General features: G+C 49.4%; 1 protein-coding gene across 3 annotated transcripts in view; it reads right to left on the bottom strand.

The window, feature by feature from the left end:
- Positions 1-25,780, bottom strand: part of LOC125738347 (spectrin beta chain, non-erythrocytic 1) — a 73,002-nt gene that overhangs the window by 39,438 nt on the left and 7,784 nt on the right. For 2 of the 3 annotated variants that reach the window (XM_049007209.1, XM_049007210.1), the window contains exon 2: positions 10,728-10,921. In XM_049007209.1, coding sequence (XP_048863166.1) covers positions 10,728-10,875 — 148 coding nt within the window. In that variant the 5' untranslated portion in view covers positions 10,876-10,921. Of the gene's footprint in view, positions 1-797; positions 1,377-10,727; positions 10,922-25,780 lie in introns of those variants that run through there. The other variant, XM_049007211.1, reaches the window with a different exon arrangement.

The following is a 25,780-nucleotide window of genomic DNA, read 5'->3' as shown; positions in this document are numbered from 1 at the left end:
GGGCCTCGCCCAGTCAGATGCTAACCCTTCTGTTTGCAGTTCACGTGCCAAACTTCAGTACGTGGACCTGCAGGGCACGGAGGTCTCCACAGGGGCGTGAGGGGCACCCCCAAAGCAAACGCGATGGCCCCCTCCCAGGCAGGAACCAAACGCCCCCCCCCATCCCCTCTCTCACCATTGTTGCAGACAGACATCCTATACAGGCTCATATGCATCACTTGGTCAGAAGAAGGGAGGGATCTTCGGGGGGGGCTGCTGACTACCAACAGCAGCAAGGATTCACAGAAAAATGCACAGGTTTGCAAAACACATGTACCAACCCCCCCCTTCCAGGATACCCAAACCACCTCAATTTTACACAGAAACCACCTCCACTTACATCACCCTTGCCAGGTACAAATTATAACCTACTTTAACCCCCTAACATTTTTTAACTGGGTGGGAGACTTTCGATTCTATCACCATGATTTCGACACATAAAGCAGAGGATCTATAAAAGCAACAGAATGGAGAAAAAGGAATAAACAAAGCAGGATTACTGAAAGTGTAACAATGCCTGTGTGCGGCACAGTCAGTCTGCAGGAGGCTCCTAAGACAGGACTAACATACAAGCGTAACATGTTCTCCCTCCTGCACCCCACACAGCTTCTCTTAAGGACTGAGGGTCAGTGTCGATTTTTAAGAAATGTTTAAACTGCGATTTACATGAAAAAGCCAGAGAATCCCCCGGGCGCCGGTTGGTTACAGGCTCGCGCCTCGGCGCCCTGCCGCGTAAACAAAGCCTGGGGCGCTCTCACCTTGCAGCTGCTTGAAGCGGCCCTCCAGCTGGTTGTAGTTGAAAGTCGCCTGGGCAGCGTAGCCCAGAACGGGGCTGGGTCCTGGCCCAGGAGACAGGGGCCCCGACACGCTGGCCGCCCGCTGCAGCTCCATGGTTCGGTGCCGAGCAGCTCACGCGGAGAGAGCGCACACGCCCCCCAAACAAGGTGGGAGATACGGAGATAAAAATGCAGAGTGGGGCAGAGGAAGTGGAGCAGGGAGTCCAGAGCGAGGGTCCCCAGGAGAGAGAGCCGATTCTGGGGGAGGCTCCGGTCCACCTTGGGGTCTCCAGCAGCAGCTTAGCCCCAGCAGAGTAGCATGGTTTCTGTCCCGATTCCACTGCCTTCCCCGCACCCCATTCAAAACAGCCGCCCCCCTCCACACCTCCTTCCACTCCTCCTTCCTCTCCTCCTCCTCCAGATCCCAGCAGGAGCGCAGCAGGCACACGGTCAGAGAGACGTCTGCCGGGTCGCGCAAAAACCAAGCGCCAGCGGACTCCGTACGGGCGCAACCTTAAGTGGGGGCGGGGGGAAGTGGTAGGTCTGTAATCCAACGTTCAGTGAAAGGCTCCTCGCATTCTACACACCTTTCACACACCGCGGGGAGGGGGGGGGGCGGGGCCTGTGGCCGCTAATTCAATAAGGGGCCAGTCAGCAGCCGTGCTTTCAGAGATGATGTCACCAACCCATTTCCATAAGGAGACATGGGAGGGGCAGGGGGGGTATGAGGCGGAACCAAGGCTGGGGAAAGGGGGTGGGGCGGCATGGGTCACCAGGATGTTGCTCATTTCGAGACATTTTCGTTATTATGAAAACAACCATTCTTCTAGTTTGACTCATGGCAGTCCTGGGGGTGGGGGTAAAACCGCCACTGATTTCCCGCCACGGGGCCAGCAGGGTGAAAAGGGCAGTTCCTTCCCTTTAAGAGAGAACAGCAGCTATCCGGGGCTCCAACAAAGCCGGTGAGATTACAACCTCGTACAGGCAACGACGTGGAGCTGCAAGGCTTTGGATTATCCCCCCCTCACACACACACACACACACACACCTTCCATCCCCCCGCCCACAGTTCTCACTCCTCTAAATGGAGCAACTACTCTTAAAGGGACGGTGCCCTTTTTCTTTTTAAAAAAGGCAACAGCCGTCTGGCCCACCCTGCAGAGCTGAGGCCCTATCAGAGGCCAGCTGAACCAAAGGCTTCATCCAGCGCTCAAGAGTGCGGCACAGGTTGCAAAAAAAGAAAAATAAATAAATCAATTAATTCAGTTTCTTTTATCCAGCCCAGAGCAAGGATATCAGAAGGAACTCTTCAAATATTCATGAACAACATATTAAGTCTAAAAAAAAAAACCACCAGACAAAACAAACAGGCGGCCCAACTGCCGCTCTCTCCCGAAGGGCACCGCGGAACAGCCATCAGTATTCCCACAGAGCGCTGAACCCCTGAACGCGCTCTATCAGCATAGTGCTGGTTGCCCTGGCAACAGGTCCCACAAACCCCACTGCGCGCCTCTGACCATGAAGGTCAGCGCACTAAGAATCACATCCCACGCCCTCCGGAGGAGGGAGGGATAACTACGAGATAACGACACCTGGGCAGGAGCACCCAGCTTCCTGTGTGGGGGGTTAAAAAGGCACGTTTAAGATGGTTGGCCACTCTCCACCGGCGTGCCCTACGCATATTCTCTGTAGCAAAACACGTGTGATGATTCCCCAGCATCGCGACATAATTACATGGCCCAGAAAAGGCGGTTCCAGGTTTGAAGGGAGGAGTCATCCCATTGATGTTTTGGTAGCACTTATGGGCAATGTTTATGAGGAGAAAAAAGAAGAAGTGGTGGTTTTGGGCTACAGCAAAGCTTCTAATTGCCAGACGATTCAGAAAAGGAACCACCAAACCAAAGACCTCAGCCCACCACGGATGCCTTGATTGGCCGTTCGATGATAGACGCACTTCCACCAGTCCGGAGACCCACTGCACTACAGACAGAGTCTAGGAGCTTTCACAGCACTTCAGTGAAAAAAGTGCACCTCAAATCGCATGCCCGTGCAAACGAGAAAACGCTAACCTGACAAAGCGCCGTGTCTCGCTGACGAGGCGGGTGCCACAACTCTGAGGTAACGGCCCTGAATCTCACAAGACCTGCAAAAAGAATGCAGGAGCGACACAAGGGGCCAACAGCCTTGTTGTTTAAGAGATGCCGAACACCCCTATAGCTTGCTGAAGGGAGAATTTCCATTCAGTCAGACTACTAAACACCACCGTCTAGAATGTCATGACATGCTTTCGTATTCTGGTGCAATCCCAGATCAAATAATTTACAGACAGATGTTAAAAAGTCTACAGCTTCAATAAATCACTCTTTTCCCCTGAGCTGCATTCATCAGACTCCCAGTGTGGCCGAACGAAAACCAAATAACCAATAGGAAGCCAGCAAATGACCGCACGCTGCTGGGCGACCAAACGCGGGTTTCAAAGTCCCAGTTCCATGTACCGCCAACCAGTCCCTCCTTGACTTCCACCAAAAACAATCATACGGTGAAATCGCTAATTTTTCCTCATGTTTTGACATTCAGCAGTGTGACGATCCCCCCCCCCCCCCCCCCCGGGGTCACAATGCTGATCACAAGGCTCATGCACCGGAGGGCATCTCCCTCATTATCCACCCCTCTGCAGAGCTTAACGGACAGATCAGCTGAATCGTCTTGCTGTCTTCACTACCTGAGCAATAAAACCAATGTGTCTTCCAGGACTGGGCATCGCAATTCCCATTGTTCCCACTAAAATATCCCAACAAACATTTAATTTTCTGCCCTTGAACCAAGTTACAAAAACAAAGGGATTTAGTCCACACCGAGAACCACAGCAATTTTACTCTATGTGGCTATTGTACAACCTCAATAGAGCATTTACTGTATCAAAACACTGACACAAGCCAAAGCATTGCTTGAGAGAGGTTGGAATGCAAAGTTTTTTTAGATTTTTTTTTTTTTTGCTTCAAAACATTTCTCTCTCTTTCTGGTTGACTGGATTTAACATTTCTTTCTGCAATTGGCTGAATCATCTGACACCAACAATACAAGGTGTTGTGTTGAGGTATCAACTTCGGAGAATCTCTTGGCCTTGAGTAAAAGGCTTCAAGGATGAAACTGTTCTGCAACCAAACTCTCTCCGTTCATTTGTCAGGCGGTATTGTGCAGAACAACAGTGGAGTCCTTGCTCAATCATGCGACTGTTCCTTTGCTCGAGTGCCTTAAGCATCTCAGGTAATGTCGCGTTCTTAGGTCAGAGAGCTGATAAGAGTTGACATGAGTGGCGGGAGGCACAGCGGTTAAGGTCACCACTCAGCGGAAGGTTGCCATTTAAACTCTCAGAAGGGGATCTGTTGCTCTCTTCGGAGAAGACTGGGTTTGAGAAGCTCGTCCATCTTGGGAATGGAACTGCATATGGCTCACTAAGACTCCAGAGATTAGTGGTGCAGTCTCTTTAAAAACAGCACATTTTGTTCCGGTCTGCCTGCTCCTGGCCCAAGACTAAGACCCAGAAATAAATTACAGATACCAAAAAACCTGAGCACAAAATTGTAATGGATTCCCCTCCCCAAATAAAACTGCTGATTAAAGATCTAAACCTACAGTAATCTTACTGCCAGTACTGAGCCTGGGATATCGGTAACACCTCCCCCCAGGAGTCACGACCCAATGGACACTAAAGCACTGACTCAGGCATCTAAGACTGTCAGATCAACCTAGTCAACCTGGATAGATGGTGCCCAGAACATCCAACAGACTCATCAACGGAATCATCAACATTTGGTACATCAGCAGTATAAACTTCAAGTCCTTCTGACACCACTGACTGGGGATGTCATAAATTCTCATTCATAATCAAATTCATAATTTTTATGGAATATTTTAAGGAACACGAAGAGGCTTCCAAAACAAAACATAACAGACTAAATTATGAGCGTGAGGGCGATCCAAGACTAAGAAAGAAAGAAAAAAAGACTTAAGCTGGTCCATCAGACTTACTTCATCAATGGCAGGATATTCTGGGAATGTTCCAGAACTCGTAAAAGGCATGGAGGAAACTAGTGACAGAGATCCTTTTAGCACCCGGGCTGGTTTTAATTATTTAGGAGGCTCGAGCAGCCTTGCAGAATGTGTCGATAGCTTTCTGGACCCTCAGACCAGTGCCATTTACCTCACCCAGTGTTATTTTTGAACGCCTCCTAAGGCCAGATATAGTTTGCAAATGGGTGGGACGAAATGCGGCCCGGGATCAGCCCAGGCAAGGGCAGTGGCCGCTCCTCCACAGCGTCTTCAGAGTTCGTACGTCTGTGCACAGGGTCTGCCATCATAAAACGTCTCCAAAGACAACGTGAGAGATGATAACTGAATGATTTGCCTTTCTTGTTTTGATCTTCAAATCAGAGTTAAAGTCAATGGTTGGTCCCTATAAATAGTGAAACGCAAACATGTCTGTTTTTTCGGGTGGGGGGTGGGAGTCCCATGATACAGTCATTCAGTCATACGCTTCTCCCTGTTTGTACAGAGGGAACGCACTGACATCATGGCAACGAAAACGGGGGCAGCTGATCCTTGTTCATTGTAACTGTGACTAAGAGAAATCATGTGAGTGTCGGGTCACCAGCTGGGTAGCCCTTGGTCCATAACCACACACACGGCACATGTGACAAGACGGCAGGCATACAGGTGGACAGCATGTCCAAACATGGACGAGCGCTACTTCAACTACCTCAAAGACGTTAAACAGCCCTCCAAATGCTACTGAAACTTGGAAAGTAGTGGCACGTAACCACGTAGTAAAGTAACGGGTCTGAACCCATTCCGAATGTAGCCAGGTGCTACATTTACGAGTTTGAAATTTGCTTCAGCCCCCCGATTGGTGAAATCTAACCAAAGGGGGATCCCCGGTTGGCAAAATCTACTGAGGGCCCCCTCGAACTACTGAGAGGAACCTATCGGTAAGGTTGCCGGACTCCCCATGAAATTTTATTCTGGCTACAGGCCTGGGAGAAAGTTCTTGGAGGTAAAATACGGGCATCCGCTGCCGTACCTCCTGACGAGGACTGACAACACGCAGTACAGGGTCCTGGTCACGCTGACGAGACCGAAACAGAAGGGGTAACACGCAGGAAATTCACCCAGGCCTTGTATCCTTGGCAACGCTTCTCCCGGATTGTTTCACGGGGCTGGGGGCACTGGGGCAGGCAGAAACCGAACACGGCTTCATTTCAGAGGGGATGAAACACGCAGGTCAAACAATTTGCCCTAAACGAGCTATTTCGGTTTTACCTTTCCCCAGCTGCTGAGATGTGATGTGCCCGGCTTCTCCAACAGCACAGACTCAGCCCGGCATATATCATTCAGTCCCTTTGGCATCTAAGTGACAAGCAAAGGCCCGAAGTGTGACATCAGCGCTAAGCAACGTCCGAATCCCCTTTGGCCCCACCCCACCCAAATCAGCGCAGACTGTCATGTCGCACCAGACGCTGACCAGGAAGGAAACCCAGAAAATAAACGTCACTCACTAACATTTCCGCGGCTAGCTGCCTAGCACCAAGAGAAAAATAACCTCTATATCCATGTCCGTATCTCCCATTTTCTTCCTGATAGGCTGAAATTTCAACTGTAAACAAATTAAGAAACATTCCATTAACTAGCTATGCAAATGTACATTAACTAAATCCTACACAATTCTAGGCTTGTCTTCTCTAAAGCACCGACTGCTGTCCAGTATGAAGAGCGAGGCTTTGCAAGGCAAAAATGGTTAGAAGCAGCAGGTTTAAAACAAAAGCTCACTACTGAAGATGACTAATTCCTGTCAAAATGAGCCCCACACAGTACCGACGGGAAGATAAGTGCCACTCAAAAAGACCATCAGGCCCCTCCCCAGTTACACCCTGCGTGTGATTTGTGGGGGGTGAGGTGGACGTCACCACAGGCGTGCTGAACCAGGCATGCGAGTCAGGTGTGGACGTCACCCTCCTGCTCCCAGCCCTTCACACCAGGGCCCGGGGGCACAGGTCACACCCTGAATTCAGAGTGCGGTCCAGGCTTGGCCGTCCTGCCGCGTTTACGCACCCCGTGAACAGCACGGCCCTGTCTCGCAGGTGGTGACGAGAGAGAAATCTTCCTTCGAGCGGCTTAGCTTAGCAGCAGCATTCCAGACTCCCCAGTCCCTCCAACGGACGTCAGCGGATCTGGAAACAAATTAAGGCCGATCGCGTTTCTGCAACAAGGGGCCCGGCGATCTAATCAACGGGAATATCGCACTTGGCTAGGACAAGCCTGAGTTGACGTTTATTTTTAAAAGCGCTCGATTTTATAAATTTTTTTACTTTTTTTCCTAAAGTTATGAGAAGGTATTTAAGCAAAGGAGCCCAACATTTGGATTAAAAGGCTATGCAGGGTAGCTCCAGCCTGCAAGCACGCTGCAGACTTTCAGGGCCTCCTGTGGTACAGTAAGCCATGGACCCCCCCCCCCCCCCCACAGGGAGGGAACAAACAACAACAAGCTCACTGACTGAATGCTGGCTGCCCAGGAAAGGCAAAAACGGCCTTATGGGAGTCAAAAACATATGCCACCATTTCATCACACCTTTGCCATTGTTTAAATCAAACTAGGTTGCAAACTATCACTCATTACTCATTAACGACACATACTCAGTAAAATACGCTAAGTTTTTACAAAGCCCAGATACTAATTGCTATTTATTTTCTTGAAGGCAAAAAATTCAGCGAAATACAGGAAGAACGTTCAGCGACATCTAAACAGACATCAGAGCGTAATGTGGATCATCACCCAGCACGTCTTTCAAAAGCTGGAGAGACAGGGTGGCTGTCCGAGATACTAGGCCTTAAATAAGAGGGGTGATTTAATAAGATCTCTTGAGTTACCAACATTCAGCTGCATGTCCAGCATGGTTTTCATGCATTGGGACACAAGGGCTACAAAGTCCTGGTGCCTTAATACGTTATCTTGCCTCCTTCTGCATTTTTTACAGGAAGGTAAATAATTCAAGTGCTTGAGTTTCCTGAGTGGAACCTTAGCACGCTGGCCCACAATCCGCCGCTTTGACAGAGTCCACGCGGCTGCCACAGTAACCGAAGGAGGACCATTTATTATTCAGTGCTGGATCTTCACCTGGATCTAGGGAAGGTTCTCAGGTTTCAGGAGCAGTACAGGAACGCATATTTCAATACAACAAGGGAGCTGTGCGAGGAGGTCACTGGTCTGCTTTTATCCTTTTGGCATGGAAAAGCTTTTCAGGGTCGTTTAGGATCTTCAGAGACGAGCATCAATAAAAGAAAAAGGTGAACCGGAATTGTAAGAACCGTGGTAGCTGTCGTCTCAAGAACTGGCAGGCTGAAGCCAGAAATGAGAGGGCACCCTGCCTTAACTTCCAATAACTCATAGCACATTCGGCCATTCTTCTGTAACCAACCATGGGCTATTGGAACGGAGTGTTTTTTTTCCTTCTCTAAACTTTAGAAGAAGAAGATATAACCCCAGCCATCAAACCCAGGAGGACACGACCTGAGCTGCTGACCTCTACTAGTCTTCCATATCTTTGGCCCTGATCGTGGCTCCAATCCACAAACTATGTGGATTCCAGGGGCTCCACCGAATGGGGGTGGAAACGGCCTGGGATTTGAGGAAGGGGTAGCCCCCTCATCGGAGGCCACATGGTTTGCGTTAGAGCGCATGCTAGCAGCTTGTAGGGTAGCTGAGGTGTGACCGGACCCTGGAGACTTCCCTGGATACTTGCATTACACCGCATTTCCTGCCTGTGTCATAATGGAACCAGTCAGAGCTGGTGTGAGGGGCTGGGTGCTGGGGGGGTTGGGGCCAGCAAGTTAACAATTTTGATGGAAAGTGGACAGATGAGTATTGGATCTGAAAATCACTAATATTCATTCAATCCACAACAGATGGTTATTTTTTTGCCCCCACAAACATGGGGATCAGCAAATCATACTGGCAACATGATTCGCACATCAGCAGCACCTTTTATTTTCTGAGAAAGTCCTAGACCACTCAACCACACGTCCTTCTAAGGAAGCATCTGGTCGGACAGGAATGCAGGAAAACATGGTCACATGAGACACAGGATGCTCAGAGGAATGCCAGGAGTTCCGGGTCCTGTTCCCCCCCCCCCCTCTTTTCCTTGGAATGATTTCCGAGGTGGTGGGGTGAGGGGGCAGCAGATCTGCACTCTTGTTAAATAAAGACCACCACTCCTAACAGCCATCCGTACAGGCTGCTGGCCAGATGACTCCCTGCACAGGGCAGTGTGAAGCAGACACCGGGCCAGCAGCCTCTGGGTTCTTCAACTTGATGGTCAACAGACCATCTGAGAGCAAATGAGAAAAGAGTGCTTCCTGAATCACGTATGCCGACAACAATAAAATGAGTGGCAGGTCTAGCAATAGGTTTTAAGCTTAGTTAGTGAGATGTATTTTTTGCAAATCAAGTAATGTACTGCCACTTCAATCAATCCTACAACCATGAACACTGTGTGCGTCCATCCATCCATCCATCCATCACTCCAGTACCGTGTTCGGTCCATTTCCAAAATCTGAATTCTCAATCCAGCTTTTTCCTTCAGAGCCGAGTCCTCGGAGTAAAACAGAATCGGTCTACTGCTTGCCAAATCAAACTTGGAAGATTCTCCATGGAGCTCTACGGCGACCAGGAATGACGACCCTGTTGCTTTTTACAGCCTCTTATGTAAATTACTCAGACCCGCCACCCCCACATGCCGTCACACCAGCAGCCGTGTACGAGACGAACCACTCGAATCAGCAGAGCCCTGCCAAGCACCCGGTCCCGGAGTTACAGGAGGCCACACGTGGGCGTAGACTGATTCATATGCAACATCTGTAGAGAGGCAGAAAGCCAGGCACTGGGATGTGCAGACATCTTATCTCTGACAATCGAACGTGAGCCCAAACTCTCAACAATACAGGCGGTCTGGCACTTTAAGAAGTGGGTTCAACACATGTGTCGAGGAACATATTGCAGGATATCCATGTGTAGAAAGCCTATGGTATAAAAGTCCGTGGGCTAAAAGGGGCTGCTACAGAAATGCTGGAGAGCAGGTGGGTGGAAGTAATTCTAATGTGCAAATCAAATCCATATCCATCTGAACTGATGACTTGAACACCTCACATCAAGACTTAAGCGCCATAGTTACCGGGGGGGGGGGGGGGGGGGAATGACTCACTATTCCTACAGCTCAGCTGACAACAGGCTATGTGAACCAGCACGTAATGATGGATGGAGGCAGCAGAGAGAAGAGTCTTAAGACCAGGGCCTCGGGAGAACCTAGTCCAGTTCCTGAAGGCAGCAGGAATATCTGGCAGCCATTTCACAGAATTCTCCAGGTTACTTCTGCTGCCTCCGACAGTAAATCGTAGCGATAGCGAGATATGGAATGTATATTCACAAGCAGGGTCATGTGAACACGAACCAAGCACAACTGCCAGAGAAATATGAACCCCACCCCCAGATGTGACTCTTCACATCCAGCCAGCGTGGCTCCAGGTGAACGATCCAATGAGAACTTCATACAAAGGACATAACCCAATGAAACACCTAAAATGTCTGCCGACTTCCTTTATTCCAGTTCCTACCCAGAGTTCAGTTATGTTTTTTTTAATGGCTTTTCTCCATCTCAACTTTAATCTGCTTCTTGCTGCGTAAACAGCAGCAATCTTAAGCCTGAGAGAGCAGCCTCTTGCAGACTAAGGACTTCACTTTAAGCTGTAGTAGATTCTCTCATTACAAAGTGGGTCTGTAGGCATAATCAAGCCCAGCATCAGCTGCCGGTCACCCATAGGGGTGCATCAGGGTCTAGTTCTCGGCGCCATTGATTCTCTAACCTGCCAGCGCCTTGATGCGGGAGCGCTCGAACAGCCGGGCCGAGCTGTTCTCATTGTCCCACTCGTCGGCGTCCCATCGGTTGTTGACGTCGCTGTATTGCTGCTGGATCTCCATGTGGTCGTATTCCGCGGCTACCGATGTCGTCATGACCCTTCAGTGATCACAGCTTGTCATCCGCTTCTTCTCATGAAACCTGAAGGGGCAGAAGGAAAAAAACGTTAATATCCACAGAGCGCCATTTGCCAACTGCTGCAAACACTCAGGGGCGGGGTCATGGTAGGTTTCGCCGACACAGGCCCATCTCCAGACGTATCCCAAACCCATTTCCTCTGTATAACCGTGAATGTTGCCTTTGGACATTCCAGCTGTGCCACAGCAACTTGTATCTCCTTCCCCTGTATGTGTCTACTTTTACAATAAAGGAGTTTCAACAAGGTTATCACTCTGAATGAACAGCACGAGGGGGAGTAATACAGAGGGGACAAGAGTGACTTCAAGACCCAAAAGTAACCAGGCAACTGCTCCGAAAAAAAAATCTATTAGATTTACAAACACAATAAATGCATTAAAGTTTTGTAGTTGCATTACCCTAAACAACATTTAAAGGTCTGGGGGCTGTAAATATTTTCCTGTAGAAGATGGCACATTTTTAAAATCTGTTTACACCGCCACCTTGTGGTGAAGTGTGAAATTTTACTCAGACACATAATGCAAAGCAAGACTGTAAGTTTAGTGCCATCTACAGACCACGCAACTAGGAACAACCTCTAGAACGAAAAAGCTATGCGCATTTAACCAATGATCATGTATAGCTCCGAGTACAAAAACATTTATTTTCATAAAAACACGTCTATATTCTGTTTATCTTTGGCGCAGTAGAACAACACGCCACAATGCTGCTAACTTATCTAACTGAATTCATTCATTATCATCATCTATTCCAGATGACCATGTCCTGATTTTAAACAAATTAATCTTGGACATGTTTGCTCAAGGTCAGAAGAGAAAGCTTAAAATAAATGCCAGCATATTTTTAAATAAAGACATTACAGCCCAACTGATGTATGAATATATTTTGAGAATGAGACACAAGCCACCTGGCACATGCCGGGCGGTCGGTACAGGCCGAATAATCTCAGCTGGTTCCAGCACAAAGCCGGCGACGCGGCTGCAGATCTGGAATCATGCTGAGTATATAGAGCACAAGCTGTTCTGCGGAAATGTTGGCGTAGACGGGCGTGGCGCTGAGAAGGGAGACCCTCCCAAGGGGCTGTCAGTACCCGGCAAAGGAACAAGTGCCAAGGAATTCTGGGAGCCGGGACCTTCCTCCCACTGCTGGCTTCTGTAATTTGAAATGACTTAATGCCTTTTTTTTGGGAACTTCTCCTTATTAGGGAAAAAGCCGGACCCCTGCAGCAGACCGACGCGAGGGCCGGGCCCGGGATGGCAGGGCCGCTGGCAGTCGGCCGGCTGGTCGCGACCTGGGCCCAGAAGCCATAGCGCTCTCTCTGCGCCTGTCTCGCCGAAATGCGGTTTCGCTAATCGGTACCACATTTCAGTTGTAAAATATAAACTTGTGGTTTACTCCTGTGGGAACTCCCCCTCCCTCTACAGGCAAAGGCCACTTTAGATGTTTACCTCCCACGCTTAAACACACACACACACACACACACACACACACACACACACACACACACACACACACACACACGTTCGCTCAGCTCCCGCCCCCATCTCAGCAGACAGATCCACTCGCGGGTCTCCTGCTGTGGACTGAGAGGTGGGGGTGCAGCATCTTGGGACTAAAAAAAGACTGCATATTAAAATCCCAGAAAGAGATTTAAGTACAAATACAGAAGGGGGGGGGGGGCATCCTTAGAAGGCCAGTTAGAGAGCTGCATTTAAACCTTACTCATCCTTTATTAACTTAGCTGATGCTCATGTCTAGAGAGGCAACAACAGAGGATCCGAGCATTAAGGAACAGCCATTTAACACATGAAGATGCTGAGTTACAAACAAGTTTACATCAATATTAAATCTGCATTATAGATTCTCTGAACCATTAGAGAGCAGCAACTGAGGAACAGAGATATCCATTTTCACAAGCTGTTAGGTTACCGACTCCCCCCCCCCTTGTCTTGCTAGGAGTGGCATGTCCTGTGAGGGACCAGTCAGGACAGGTGTGCCCAAAGGATTCTTAGCACATACCATAAAGCGAGAATAGGGGGATTCGAACTGGGTACTGCCTCCCCATTATGAATCGCCCAGCATCTTGTGGATTACTTTGAGAATGTGTAGTGGTGAAGGGTAGGGGCTTCCTATCAATGCCAGCAGGTGGCGCCACAGAGCAGGAACAAGACTGAGTTCCTGGAAGGTGGCCGGTACTGGATGGACACATATCCCCAGCCCGCCAGGCTGACAGCAGGGGCGAATCCATACTATTCATTTGCCATCAGGTCATGCTTCCTTTCATTGACATGTGGACTGTGCCTGCCCAGGGGGTGCTCTTGTTTTTCCTCTGTTTTTCCCAGCATGAGGGCCTGCCTAAGCAGGTCAAGCGACATCGAGACCAGAGGGAGAGGACAGTGCCAGGCTGGCTGGCTTGCTGGGGTTTCATTTGGCTCAGAAGGACCAAGACCCTGGAAACTGCAGCAGTCCCATGTGGAATCCAGAGCCCTGAACCGGCTGCTCAGCTCTAACACACCTGCAGCCCCGTGTGAAAATCCTGATATATTCAGGACCCCACGATTGCGTGCCCTGCACATGCCTGTTTGTAATCACTGGTTCACCGCTTTTCCATTTAGCTCTTTGAAGCCGTAATGGAAAATGCTTCTGGTAGCCAATGCAGCCAGTTACTGTGTTGACTGCTTAGGTCTCCCACATTGGGCACAAGCTGATTGGCTCATTGGTCCTGCAAAGTGATTGGCGAGCAGAGTTAAAACTCATCAGCTGGGATCATGGAGTCGAGTCACAAGGTCTAATTATTGCGGAGAATATGAGCTGAGCAGTCCTGCATGGAAGAAGCAGACATTTCACTGAGCCTAGAAGGACCCGAGATGATAGAAGACACCTCACGTAAAGGGGGTGAAGGCTTAGGAACAGCGGAAAAAAAACGTGTGCTCCAAGATCCATATCCGATGGAGTGGAAATACGAGAGGCGGGATCTCTCCACAATGGGAACAAATGCCATCTCAGCTGGGACCAAGGGAAGCAGGCAGCAAAAATTCCATGTCCCACTGAGCCAGGGGACACATCAGGGGGCTGACCCCATGACATCACCACTGTCCTCCGTTCTTCAGGGACCTCCAGACCCCATCGAGGTCAACTCGACTGCAGCACACTGACAGCCCAGAGGAAGGAGGCCAGAGATAAGCAAGTCAAGCATCTTAACCGACCTGCTTATCAAAACCCAAGGACCCAAGTACTGCAAATCCGCTCTGGCTTTTTGTTCCATTACCAGTTGGTTTATTGGGGCTTAAGCAAAAGGATCGTATTTCTCCCTTTATTGGAACTAATACTTTCTACAGAAATTCAAACTGCACCATGGAGCAGAAGCATCTCTCCTGAGATTTCTGGATACACTCCCAGCTCCTTAACCGCGTCACCACCTGCTGTACTTATTTAATGTGTCCCTGACGAGTTTCCGGCTCAGCATGCCAGACTGACGTCTGGATATTAAGACCCAAGAATGCAGGACGTGGCCACCAAGGGCCCCATCGTTTCCACATGCAGGTGCAAACTCCACAGTCAGTTTTGGCTCCATTATTCCGAAGGTCGCCGAGTCTCTAGGTCCTCAAACATAAATCCGACATCTCACAGCAGACCATGGCATGAGCTGCCGATTTCAGGAGAATCGAGGTGACGATCGCAGAGGCCGCCTTGACGTGATGTGCACACATGGCTGTCCCAGGCATGACATGTAACAAGCAGCGTAAAGACATCAGCCATGCCGCTCGACACATGAAAACCATGAAATTAGTCACCCATCCTCTTCCCTTTCCTAGAGGAACAAAAGCAAAGTTCTCAGTTATCTGCTATACCCACCCACCAGCCTGACAACCATGCACCAGATTTCTGGCAGATACATCCCTTCCAAATCACAAAAGAAATCAAAAACCAGTACATGGCTGCGAGATATTAACCTCCCCCAACCTAAGACGATGTGTATTTTAGACAGGGGCAAAATCTAAGCAGCCAGCTTAAAAGCCATCAAGCCAGGTCAGCACATCCGTTTGACCAAAACAGCAACGACAACCAACGAGACAAAAGAAACTGGAGCAGAGAACTAGTCAGCCAGCCCTGAAGAACAGAGAATCACCATGGATACGGAAGTGCTAGTAACATTAGGGATTGCGGGGGTAAAAAAAGTGGTACGTTCCGGAACATTTTCCAGATGCGCTACTGCACGCGACTGAGAGGCGCGACCGAGGGAGAAATTCAAAGTTAACCGGCCTTGTGACCCAGAACAGCCAGTCTGCGCGGCCCCCACACCTATGTAAGATGAGTCAAAGGATAATTACTTTAAATAAATAAAAGCTTTAGCTGAAGTGTGTCGAGACTATCTTTTCTCACACCAGGAACAGGGTGTTCAAGCCCCTGAAATACAACATCAGCAGACTCACTCACCCCCAAACACGTAAGGAACCTGCCATGTCAGAGCTGAGAGAGGACAGGAGTCCCACGATCTGTCCCTCATTCTCTTCCCCCTACATCCATGGCCAGAACCAGGCCCGTCTAGAAAGGCAATGCACCCACCCCCCCGCTTCCATCCCCCCAAAAGTGCCCCACTGCAACCACAAACTGCATTCCAGTTGGTATCCACCCTCAGCCAGCATGCACACACACACACACACACACACACACACACACACACACACACACACACACACACACACAGTTCCTATATACCTATCATTGTGAGGGTTATCCAGTCATTTCTATTTGATCACCACGATATGGGAAATACGAACCCGCAACACACTAGCACGTGCACACACACACGCACGCACTGACCAGCCGCAGCCTTCACCTGGAAGCACGAGGACCGTGTCCTTCAAAAGTTCATTGACCTGCTCGATTTTCAATTAAGACTTTTATGCATGTTTATTTCTCTCCCCCCCCTGGTTTCTTAAGCAAAAGAGCATCTTTTGTCATGCGGTTCCCGTCGCCATTCTCCCCCAGTCCTGCCCATAGCCTTCGGGAGCGTCTCCGTTATTAGATTCCTGCTGTATCCTTCAGCACAATACTGTCAGTCAGGATACGTGGGCCGGGCAATAATTCCTGTACAAACAAAAGCAGAGGCCTTGACCTTCAAAATCACCTAAGGCAGTGTCTACAGCAGCCGTCCTTATATCTGACAACCAAATAAAATGTTTTATAGCCGCCATGACAAGAACAGCAGACCTCATTGTGAAATAAATCCCCTTGTGTGCTTCACTGTTTCATAGCGAAGACCCTCTGTCCAGCAATGGCGCTGACTCTAGCTAGTCACCAAAATGCCCGCACCCACCCCCCAAAATCACAACGTTCATCTCTATGCACTTCAAAGCCACCAAAAAATCCTTCCCTTCTAAGAAGCTTCAAAGACCATACAACCAACAGACCCACCCTTGTTCCAAAACGTTAGGAAACCTATACATAGTTTTATTATTTTCTTTAATGGCGGCAAAGCTTTCTGGCAGGTCCGACACACCGCAGTTCTGGTCCCTTCAAGAGTTTCACAAGAGGAGAGAGCAGCCAAAAAACACAGGAAACACGCTGAAGTAACCCTCTACACCATTTATGAAATCCAGGCAGTGCCAAAATATTCGACTTGATCCGTACCGTAGCTTGCAGCACCACCACAGCTGTCTCAACATCAGCACTGGTTAACGCCAGGAAAAGTGAAAGGCATTCCACGCTATCAGCGCTAATGGCTGAAATATCCGAAGCTGTGCTATTGTTGCATTACTAAGTCCCGCGCTATTTTCTGCCCTGTTAAAATTACAGATGAGTCATGTGTTCTTCCTACCTTATACGGCACAAGTGGCAGGTCGGCGTAAGCTCTGATAAAATGAAACCCCTGACTATTCCTATCGGCCACCTACAAAGTGGCAGCTGATAGATCAACGAAAGTTAAACTTACACATCGGAACAAGACCAGGAGGCGCGATTAATCAGGGAAGATGCCTCCCCCCTAACGCTGTGTTACGCTTAATGAGTAAAGAGCAGTCAAAGTCGTTCATGTGCTGGGAAACGTGCAGCGCTGATGGACGACACGGCCAGCCTGCAGAGCTCTGCGTTTACAGAGCAGTAGGACTGGACTCAGTCACAGCTGGATGGCTTCCCTGCCAAGCCTGCCGGCATTGTAATGACACATCAAAGCACAAACAAAATCTTAGGTACTTAGTATAATCTTTATGACCCGTATTGGGGAATTGGGAATAAAGTACAGCCCCAATCACCAGGGGCCACAGTGCAGATAAGCACCCTTATCCAGTACTGGGGAATATTTCACTTTTTAACAGGAGAGAAACAGGAAGCCTCAATATGGATGAGCCATTTATTGCCAAGTGGATAATGTTTTTTTTTTTAAAAAAAAAATACAAGCTGGATCCCGTGACAAAAGGCTCAGGTAAACCAATGTACTCCTGGGGAAAGCACCCCTACTAGAGAATGGTACATTCCTTCTGTAGTTTTTCACAGCCCTACACACGAAAGACAATTAGCCTCTGGCCATGAAGCTAAGAAGAACCCTTTCCCAGTCGCTTTCCCAGTGATCTGCCATGATGGCGGATGGGCAGGGAGGGTCTCAGTCCCTCGCTCAGTCCCAGTGGGGCCCTGGGACCTGACATAACCCCCCTTTGAGGTGGGGATGGAAGCCAAATAGGAGGAAAACCAGACCGAAATGGGACACTCGCGCCATCTGGCCTCGGACAATCCTCCAAAGCTTTTACAAGCCAAAGAAGCATCAAGAGATTCCAAACTCTGAGAGCCAAATCTCTGCACTCAACTCGGTCTGTCTGCAATTACAAAGTTGTCATTTTCTTAAAACAGTCTCCGATTCCTCAGGGAGAGAGCAGACTGCGCGTTGAAGAACACTTGAAGCCTGGATTCTGAATAGAAGACAAGGCCAATCTACAGTTAACGCTGGAGATGAGAGGAACACATTAGCCTTGAAACCTGGACCCACCCAAGTCAGTATATCGCCACGTCCTTCACCTGCACACTCTCTGGACTGTCAGGTCCCTGAGGTCAGGAGGAAAATGGTCTGGACATCAAGTTAACATCGAATCTGAGTCTTGTGTGCATTCTCAGACAGAAAGGCGGCCGTATACTTCACAAACCTTTTTTTCAGATGCCACCCCCACAACTGGCTGACATAATGTGATTCAGCGCGGTTGGTCAGTAAGACTAATTATGCAGTTACCAGCATGCTTTGCGCTGCATTGCACTTTAGTGCAAATGAATATGCATTTGTGTATTTCTGTTAATAGTAAATGTTGTAACCATGCAGCGTTTGCTGTGACATGCGTGTTTCATTAGCGTCTAACCGTGAGAGTCCTGTAAATCGTCGGCTTCCCCGTTGGTGCCGCTGCTGGTATTAAACCGTTAGTGGTTGCTAATGAAGACGGTAACTTCCATTTTAAAAAAGCTGTCATCTTCTTTATTAAAGAGTCTCCTGCACTCGCCACAATGCATTTATTCACGCTCTGTATGCCCGTCTGCTGCTTCGAAAGCATTCTGCAGCGTCTACGGTTGCGGCGTGACATAGAACGAACAAGGTGTCGTCTTAAGTACGTGACAGATTGTTCTCGCCGACGTGTTTGATTCCGTTTTGTTCAGACATCGCTTTCCGTGTACAAGCAGCTTAAAAGCACTACTTGGGGTGGGGTGAGGTGGGGGGTGGGCCACATGCTGGTAACTTGTTACCGCTGTCCTGGACAAGTGCCAGACTGAGTTTTCACAGGCAGCGGGGGCCTGGGAAGAGACTGGGGGGAGCTCAATAAATATACAAAGCAACACATCAAACCCACAGGGACACGACAAACCGGAAAGGCCAGAAAATGCTGAGGGTTGAGGGAAAAGGTCACTTTCTGACTGGGTATCCGCAACGAGGAGGCTGGTGCAGGGCTGCGTGTGCCGCGGCAGTCCCCAAAACCAGTAAGGAGAAGCTCCCCGCGAAATCAAAAAGGGAAGGGGTTCAGTTTGAGCAATCTTGAGGTCAGCAGACACCTCCAGATGTGAAGCACTGCAAGCACTCCAGCCCCCAGGAATACACAATCGCTCAACATCGTTTTCAGTGGCCGTGTTCCAGGAGAGCGTACTGTTCCCAAGACCTGTGAGGATTACGGCCCACACACTCAGGGCACTGACAATGAATTACAGATGTGGAGACTTTCTCCCCACCCAACACAATGGGAAGAACGAATATTCCAGTTTAGCCAATGAGGTGGCAGATGCAAATTATAACAGAGTGCTGTTTAGAAGGTATTTGCTGACAGTCACCATTTGTAGACTGCAGAGCCGTGGTTTATTCTGGAAGGGACAGTTCCAGTGAATAGTTGGTGCTGAGTCATTCCATTTGTCTCGTCAGCTCTAATTGGAGTCAAGAGGTCTAATGAGGGCGTCCGCTTGTGACAGCACAATGCTGAACCCAGGGCCGTCTGCGACTAAGTCGATGCCTCTATCTCACTCGAGGTTCCAGGGCTGGTGTCAGGCCAGCAGAGCACCTCCCAATGCCTGGGGAGGGTGGGGGAAATTGGGGGTAAAGACTAGCAGCCAAGATGCCGAGGTCACACACCCAACATCTGTGCATGACTTCATTTCCTGGATCCATCCTTTTTGGAAAATGTTAGACATCTCCATCCACCCCGAGCCCTGACGGAAAGCAGCGCGTGTCTCAGTGATGCACTCCATGCAATACACTTCCTTTATTACTGAATTACTGGTGATTAACTGGTTATAGTATGCATCAGAGTAGCCATTAACCTGGATGGGGCAGTACACCAAAATTCGAGCAAACAAATTATACATACGCAGGAGCAACTGCAACCAGCATTCACACACTGAATTAAGTTCTGCCACACACACCCACAAACACACAGATACAGACACACACACACACAGACACACACGCCTGCATTCAAATCTTTGTGGGGACTGTCCATTCATTTCTATGGGAAAAACCCAATAATGACAACCTTAACGCGTATCCGGCCCAAACCTTAACCAAACAAAATACAAGATATTTGCCATTTTCGGTTTTTTGATTGCAGTCATATATTTTTATAAAACTGAGTTTCCCTTTGTGGGGTGAAACAGTGGGTCCCCAAAATGTTTTTATTATATTGTGGGTACATTTGGTCCCCACAATGTAATATATATATAACCCCTCCCACACACAAAGCCATTAATGGAGGGTCAGGAGTGTCAGCCAGTTTGAGCATTATACATCACATGGCTATATGAGCCTAATGGAACGTAAAAGTCTCACACTTCTCGGCGGCCTCCGCATTCCTCGGCTGCCCGACCGCCCTTTAATTAAGCCGAATGCTCCGGGGACCTGACCAAACTGTCCGCGCTCTTCATTTCGCTAGATGGACAAGACACAACATTGCAGCCTGTCGCCGAATACAAAAACAGCCGCGCTGGCCTTCCTTGACCGATGTGGCAAGGGGGTGCTCAAATGGAACAGCTAAGCGGGAGCCGGAACAGAGCTAGACGCCAACACCTCATTAGTCTAGATTATGTTGGTGCCTAGTGGGGAGAGAACGGTAAGCCCCCCCCCCCCCCATCCCAGGACTGTCCTTTAAGGACAAGGGCCTTGCCTGCTGTGGCCCATATCAGCCAAGCATGTCAAGCGAGCCCAAGGGACTGAATGGAGATGCAGTTCCAATGTGTTTCATATTGTTACGTTATCTAAATTGTACTGCCGAGTTGCTTAGCAACTAGTGCGAGCACCAATTACTTGAACAGCTCATGGTTTTTCTCCCCTTTTATACATTTTCATTTTCCAGTTAAAGGACTCAATTCTAATGAGGCATCCAGCTACTCCTTTGGATCTTCACCTGCAGCCATGAGGTTGCAAGTCCATGACCCTTAACCTCTGTAGTGGCCGTGGGTTTGCCCGCCGGCGGCCAGGTGGCACAGAGGGTCTCCCAGCCGCTCGACCACACTTTCAGCTTTTAGCTAATGTTTCCTGTCGCGGTAAGAAGATCAGAAGAACAGAAGATCGGAGTAGAATGTGCCTCAGACTGATGATGTCGCCACAAACGCCATCGTGTAGCTTCATCGATGTTGCTCGTGCCTTAGTCGCTTTGACAGTTCAGCAACGCCAAGAGCCATCAACTGCAATCCTCAATTGCCAAGAAGGGCTGCGGGAGACTCCCAAGGGGCCAGGAAAGAGACGTCCACGGAAAAGATACCAGTCTCTACATGAGAATATGCAGCTGCACCTTTGGAAAAGCAGTGGACATAAATATGCACTCATTAAGATTGTAGCAGTGTAGAAGTGCCCGCAATGCCACCATCACAAGCCTCTCCACTATCATTTACTGGCAAATCTCATCTGCACTCTGTGTCTGATTCTTTAAATGACTATCTGTGACTACTGACCTTCCATCTGAAGCAGCAGAATACTACACCATCTACCTAGCACACACGCACGCACACACACACACACACACACACACACACACACACACACACACACACACACACACACACACACGCACACACACACACACACACAGAAAGACGAAACAAAGAATCCCACTTCCCCTCAACTGGTCAGATATCAGGGGAGATTACGTAAATATCCGGGCAGTCCACTGCAAGTTCTGATGTCTTTCCTAGAAAAACAGCCTAACATCCGGGACTCCAAACATTTGGACCGAGCGAGCGGGCCCAAGTGCAGTGCGTTTACAGCACACCGACACTGGGAAATGGCACCCGTTTCGGGTTCTGCTTGTGACACAGACAGGTTTAGATCACTTAACAGCCCGCCGTTACTAAAAAGAATTAGCGCCCTTTTTCTTTTCAGTTCACGGTTCAGTTCCTTGGTACTTAAGGGTTCCGAGCAGAGATGGAACAGAACCAGGTTCTCTGAATTAAGACTCTGCTTTCAGTCTCAAGCTGGGAGAAAAGAAAAAAAAAAACCCTCACACTCACACGCGGAGCAGAGCTGCTGTCGAGTTGCCGTTATCCTTCCAGTCCTCGCTCCGCGTCGAATACGCTCACTCCCACGAGCTTACATAACCCCCCCCCCCCCATCTCCCAAACACTTTTTATTTGCATGGCTGTTGAGGCGCCTACTAGAGCACCGTAGCCCGTCTCAACAGGACGACCACTTATCAGCTAGCCACACCCCACACCCGTTTTCTGACCTCTGTCTCCAAAGAGTGGGCCGTCACAGCCGGGACACCCGAGTTCACACTACCAGCCCACTGCCTTACCCACCTTGGAAGGAGCACAGCCATTGACAGTCCCATACCCCAGCTTCATGCAGTCAGACAGTCATGGGAGCACAAGACATAGCTTACAGGGGCCACACGGGAGCGCAGACCCAACCACTTCGGTTAGACCGTGCTGTTTACTCCACCCACTCACAAGGACACATCAGACCAGACCGTTTTCACATTTCCACATTTTAGCGCTTTTTCCGAACACTCTTGGCGTGACTCATACGGGGAAACGCGGCCACGAGAGATGCATCCCGAAGCACGCAACACTTATCAGAACAGGCGGTATGGCGTCGATGTCCAGAAATGCTCGGCCGTACAAGCCCGCGTCGACGCCAAGGCTCATGCCGAGGTGACAGCCATGCGGCCTGGAGCCGTCGGTACCAACACCGAGATACGTGACTATTTATACGGGCCAGCTGAATGAGTAAGAGCGCGCGGCTGGAACGGCTGAGAGCGTAACACCGGCACAAGCACAGCCTCTAATGTGCGTCACACCGCCATCTTCCTCCCCTCCTGCACACGTGGACTACAACAGGTTAATCATCCCCCCCCCCCCCGAGAGAATGGTGCCTCTCCACACACGCACGCTTCTTGGTGTCCGGACGGCTGCACTAAAGCCAGCTGCGATGCTCACACTGACAACACGCCCACCTCAGCCTCAATTCGGGAAACTCGCATGGAGTCACTCCAACGATCATCGCCGTGCTCCTCAAAGTATCAGTATCTACAGCAACCACTCAGATTTCACAGCTACCGTAATGCATATTTTCACAGCTAAGTATTCTTAAGGATTGCATATATACTAAAGAACCCCGTCAGTAAAAGTGAGAAGAGAATAAACATAATAATAAATAAACAAATAAATACATTACGAGACACTGCGTCTTTTCTGTACTGCTTACTAGTAACAGAGATTCAAGAAGTTGTTGAATTTTGGTGATCAGATTTTAATTTTTTCTTTAATCGTTATGCATCTGACAGATGGCCTCCTCCTCGACGATGACGCTCCAACTGTGAAGGCAGCCACCAGATTTCCGAACCGCTTCGTCGTGACTCCAACGTCAGCTGTGGCTCCTCGGGGCCCAGGGACTGAGGGAGGGAGGAGTAACACAAGCCAGCTCCATAAAACAATTTGTTCTGACGTCGACCCGCCAAGGAAAAACAACAGATCCAAAGCATGCGGGTGCGGCCGCACAGGAACGAAGCTTAAACTTGGCCGGGTATCAAGCATAAAGGGGGAGATCTTCTAAAGCAACAAGACCGACGCAAGGGCTGATATTTTTCATTTACATTTACCAAAAACAGACCACGGGATCATCTGCAACACACGTGTGTGGAAGAGGAACCGAAAAGAGCTGTGGCCTGATCCTTTCCTGTGCTTGGCTGTCAGAACGACCAAATTCTCCCAAGGGAATTCTGGGAAAAAGGACCTAACATTCAAAATACCACTATATTTCGAAGATGGTTTGGAGTCAACAGAAGTCCTCAACCAGATATTTACAGGAGCCAATGCGGTTCAAAGATTTAAAAGCGGCGCATACCACATTGGCGATGACAGGTAAGTCTGCGATGATGGTCTCCAGCACGATGGAAGCGTCAGAGCAGCAGAGCTCCAAGACACGGCCAGAATTTTAGAGGTCACTGATTCCAAAGACGCACGATGGAGGAACTCCGCTGAAATGTGGGAGTTTTTCATGACGCAGGCAGACTGGGAAGGAGCCAGCGAGACCAGACAGCTGCACCCCACCAAACAGAGGCGGAACAGCCCGGGCCTCACACAGGCGCCAACAGCAACGCGCATCTGGGGAGGTGGAAGAGATCCACGGGAACGGCCTGTGGGCGGTTAGGTGGGTGTCAGTCCACAGCGCTGCAGGCCCCGAGGACACCCCAGCTAGACCTCTGAAAGTCAGGCCTCCTGTGTCAGATAACTACCAAGTCATTTTGGCTGAACGGACTGAACCCCTCCCGCCCACGCATATTTGTTGGTCACAGCGGTTTCTTTCCTGTTTTGTTGGGGGGGGGGGCGGTGAGAAGGATGATAATAACCGCAGACTTAATATTGCGGGGACGCTCCCGCTTCTGACCATAATCCTGGCCCAGGCAAACAGAATTCTACGGCATGATAGCTGCGCAAATGAGTGACCCTACCATATCTCCAACAGGATGTTTTTGTATCATTTGGACAGTCAAGCTGTGGACCAGCTGTAAGCAGCTGCCTGGTCACGTGGCCTGTGGGAGTGGGCGGGAGGCTACCACGGCTGGCAGCCAATCAGATGTTAGAGAGGGGAGGGCATTCCTTCAGACCAGCCTATAAGATGCTTGCATTGTGGTATGGTCAGGTTTCACACATTGCAAGCATAAATCGTTGACATTAACAGACACACTCAGGAATTGCAATACATCTTGAACTCAACATTTTTCTTACAGTTTAAGGGACTCGATGTATTATACTATTTTTCAGAAATATTACAAATGATCTCGATACCAAAAAGAAGAGAAAACAGTCATGACATGGTTCAGCCTAGCACTGTTATTAGGGTACTAGGTCAAACATTCAACTGCATTTATTCCACATGGTAGAAACCGTTAAGAACCACATTTTATGATCATTTGAGAGCTCAGGGCATCTAGAACCACACAGGCAGAGCCAGAAACCATGAGTGTTTCTACATAGGAACCCAAAACCGCGACATAGCGGGGGAGTGCAGCGTCGCCATGGCGATCCACCTTTACCCTCAGACCATATGAACAGCGAGGAGGGCTGTCTTAACCAACAGGAACAATGTAATAAAAGGGCCAAAACAAACACCAGCAGTGTGTCTGGGGCGGACGATGCCCTCCATAACCATACAGCTGCTTCGTTTAGAAGGCTGCTTACAGCTAAGACCATTCTGGAACGTTCAGTGTCGTCCGCTCACTGAGGACCTAATCGTCCTGTACCCTGTTCCAGGTAACCCAGCTCGCATGAGGTCATAAGGACAGAATCACCACCAGTAGATCTCCTTCAATGTGACTGGCTCTGAAGACCCATGGCAACCTGTGATGGGACAAGCCAGTAAGGGGGGGAGGGGACCACACCCCTTGTGATTTACACGACAAGCCACGTGCTACAGACACAGGGGTCATTGTCAGGAACATACTGCCGCAACTCCACTGAGCACGACCACGGCCCCCAGTGCAAGAGGAAATCCCCAGAATCTGCGGGAACAAGACACCGGCTTGCACCCAGCATCTCAAATAGGGACATGACCTCAGGGCTGGGGGAAGGCCCTCTGGATTGGGAATTTCGCTGGGAAACATGGGAGGCAGGGATTCACAGGGTGAGACACGACACGAGGGCAGCTGCATTTGCTGCACAGGGGTGCGAGAAGGCGGCAGATCGCCTACGGAGCGACAAGTTGTGGATGTGGGCAAATAAAAATGGCAGACAGCCACCATGCAGTTGCTCAAGGAAAATACACAACACAAACAAACCTCTCTTTAATATTTTATCTGAGACTTTTTTTTTCTCCCCATTCAAGCCTCGCTAAGCAGATGGGGGCCGGATCGAGTTACGTCACCCCTGCCAGCAACAGCCGAGATTAAGGTTTACCTATCAGCTGCCTAG

The sequence above is a fragment of the Brienomyrus brachyistius genome, chromosome 3 (assembly GCF_023856365.1).
Source record: "Brienomyrus brachyistius isolate T26 chromosome 3, BBRACH_0.4, whole genome shotgun sequence".
Taxonomy (NCBI): domain Eukaryota; kingdom Metazoa; phylum Chordata; class Actinopteri; order Osteoglossiformes; family Mormyridae; genus Brienomyrus; species Brienomyrus brachyistius.
The sequence above is the reverse complement of the archived record's forward strand: the minus strand, read 5'-3'. Positions and strand labels throughout refer to the sequence as shown.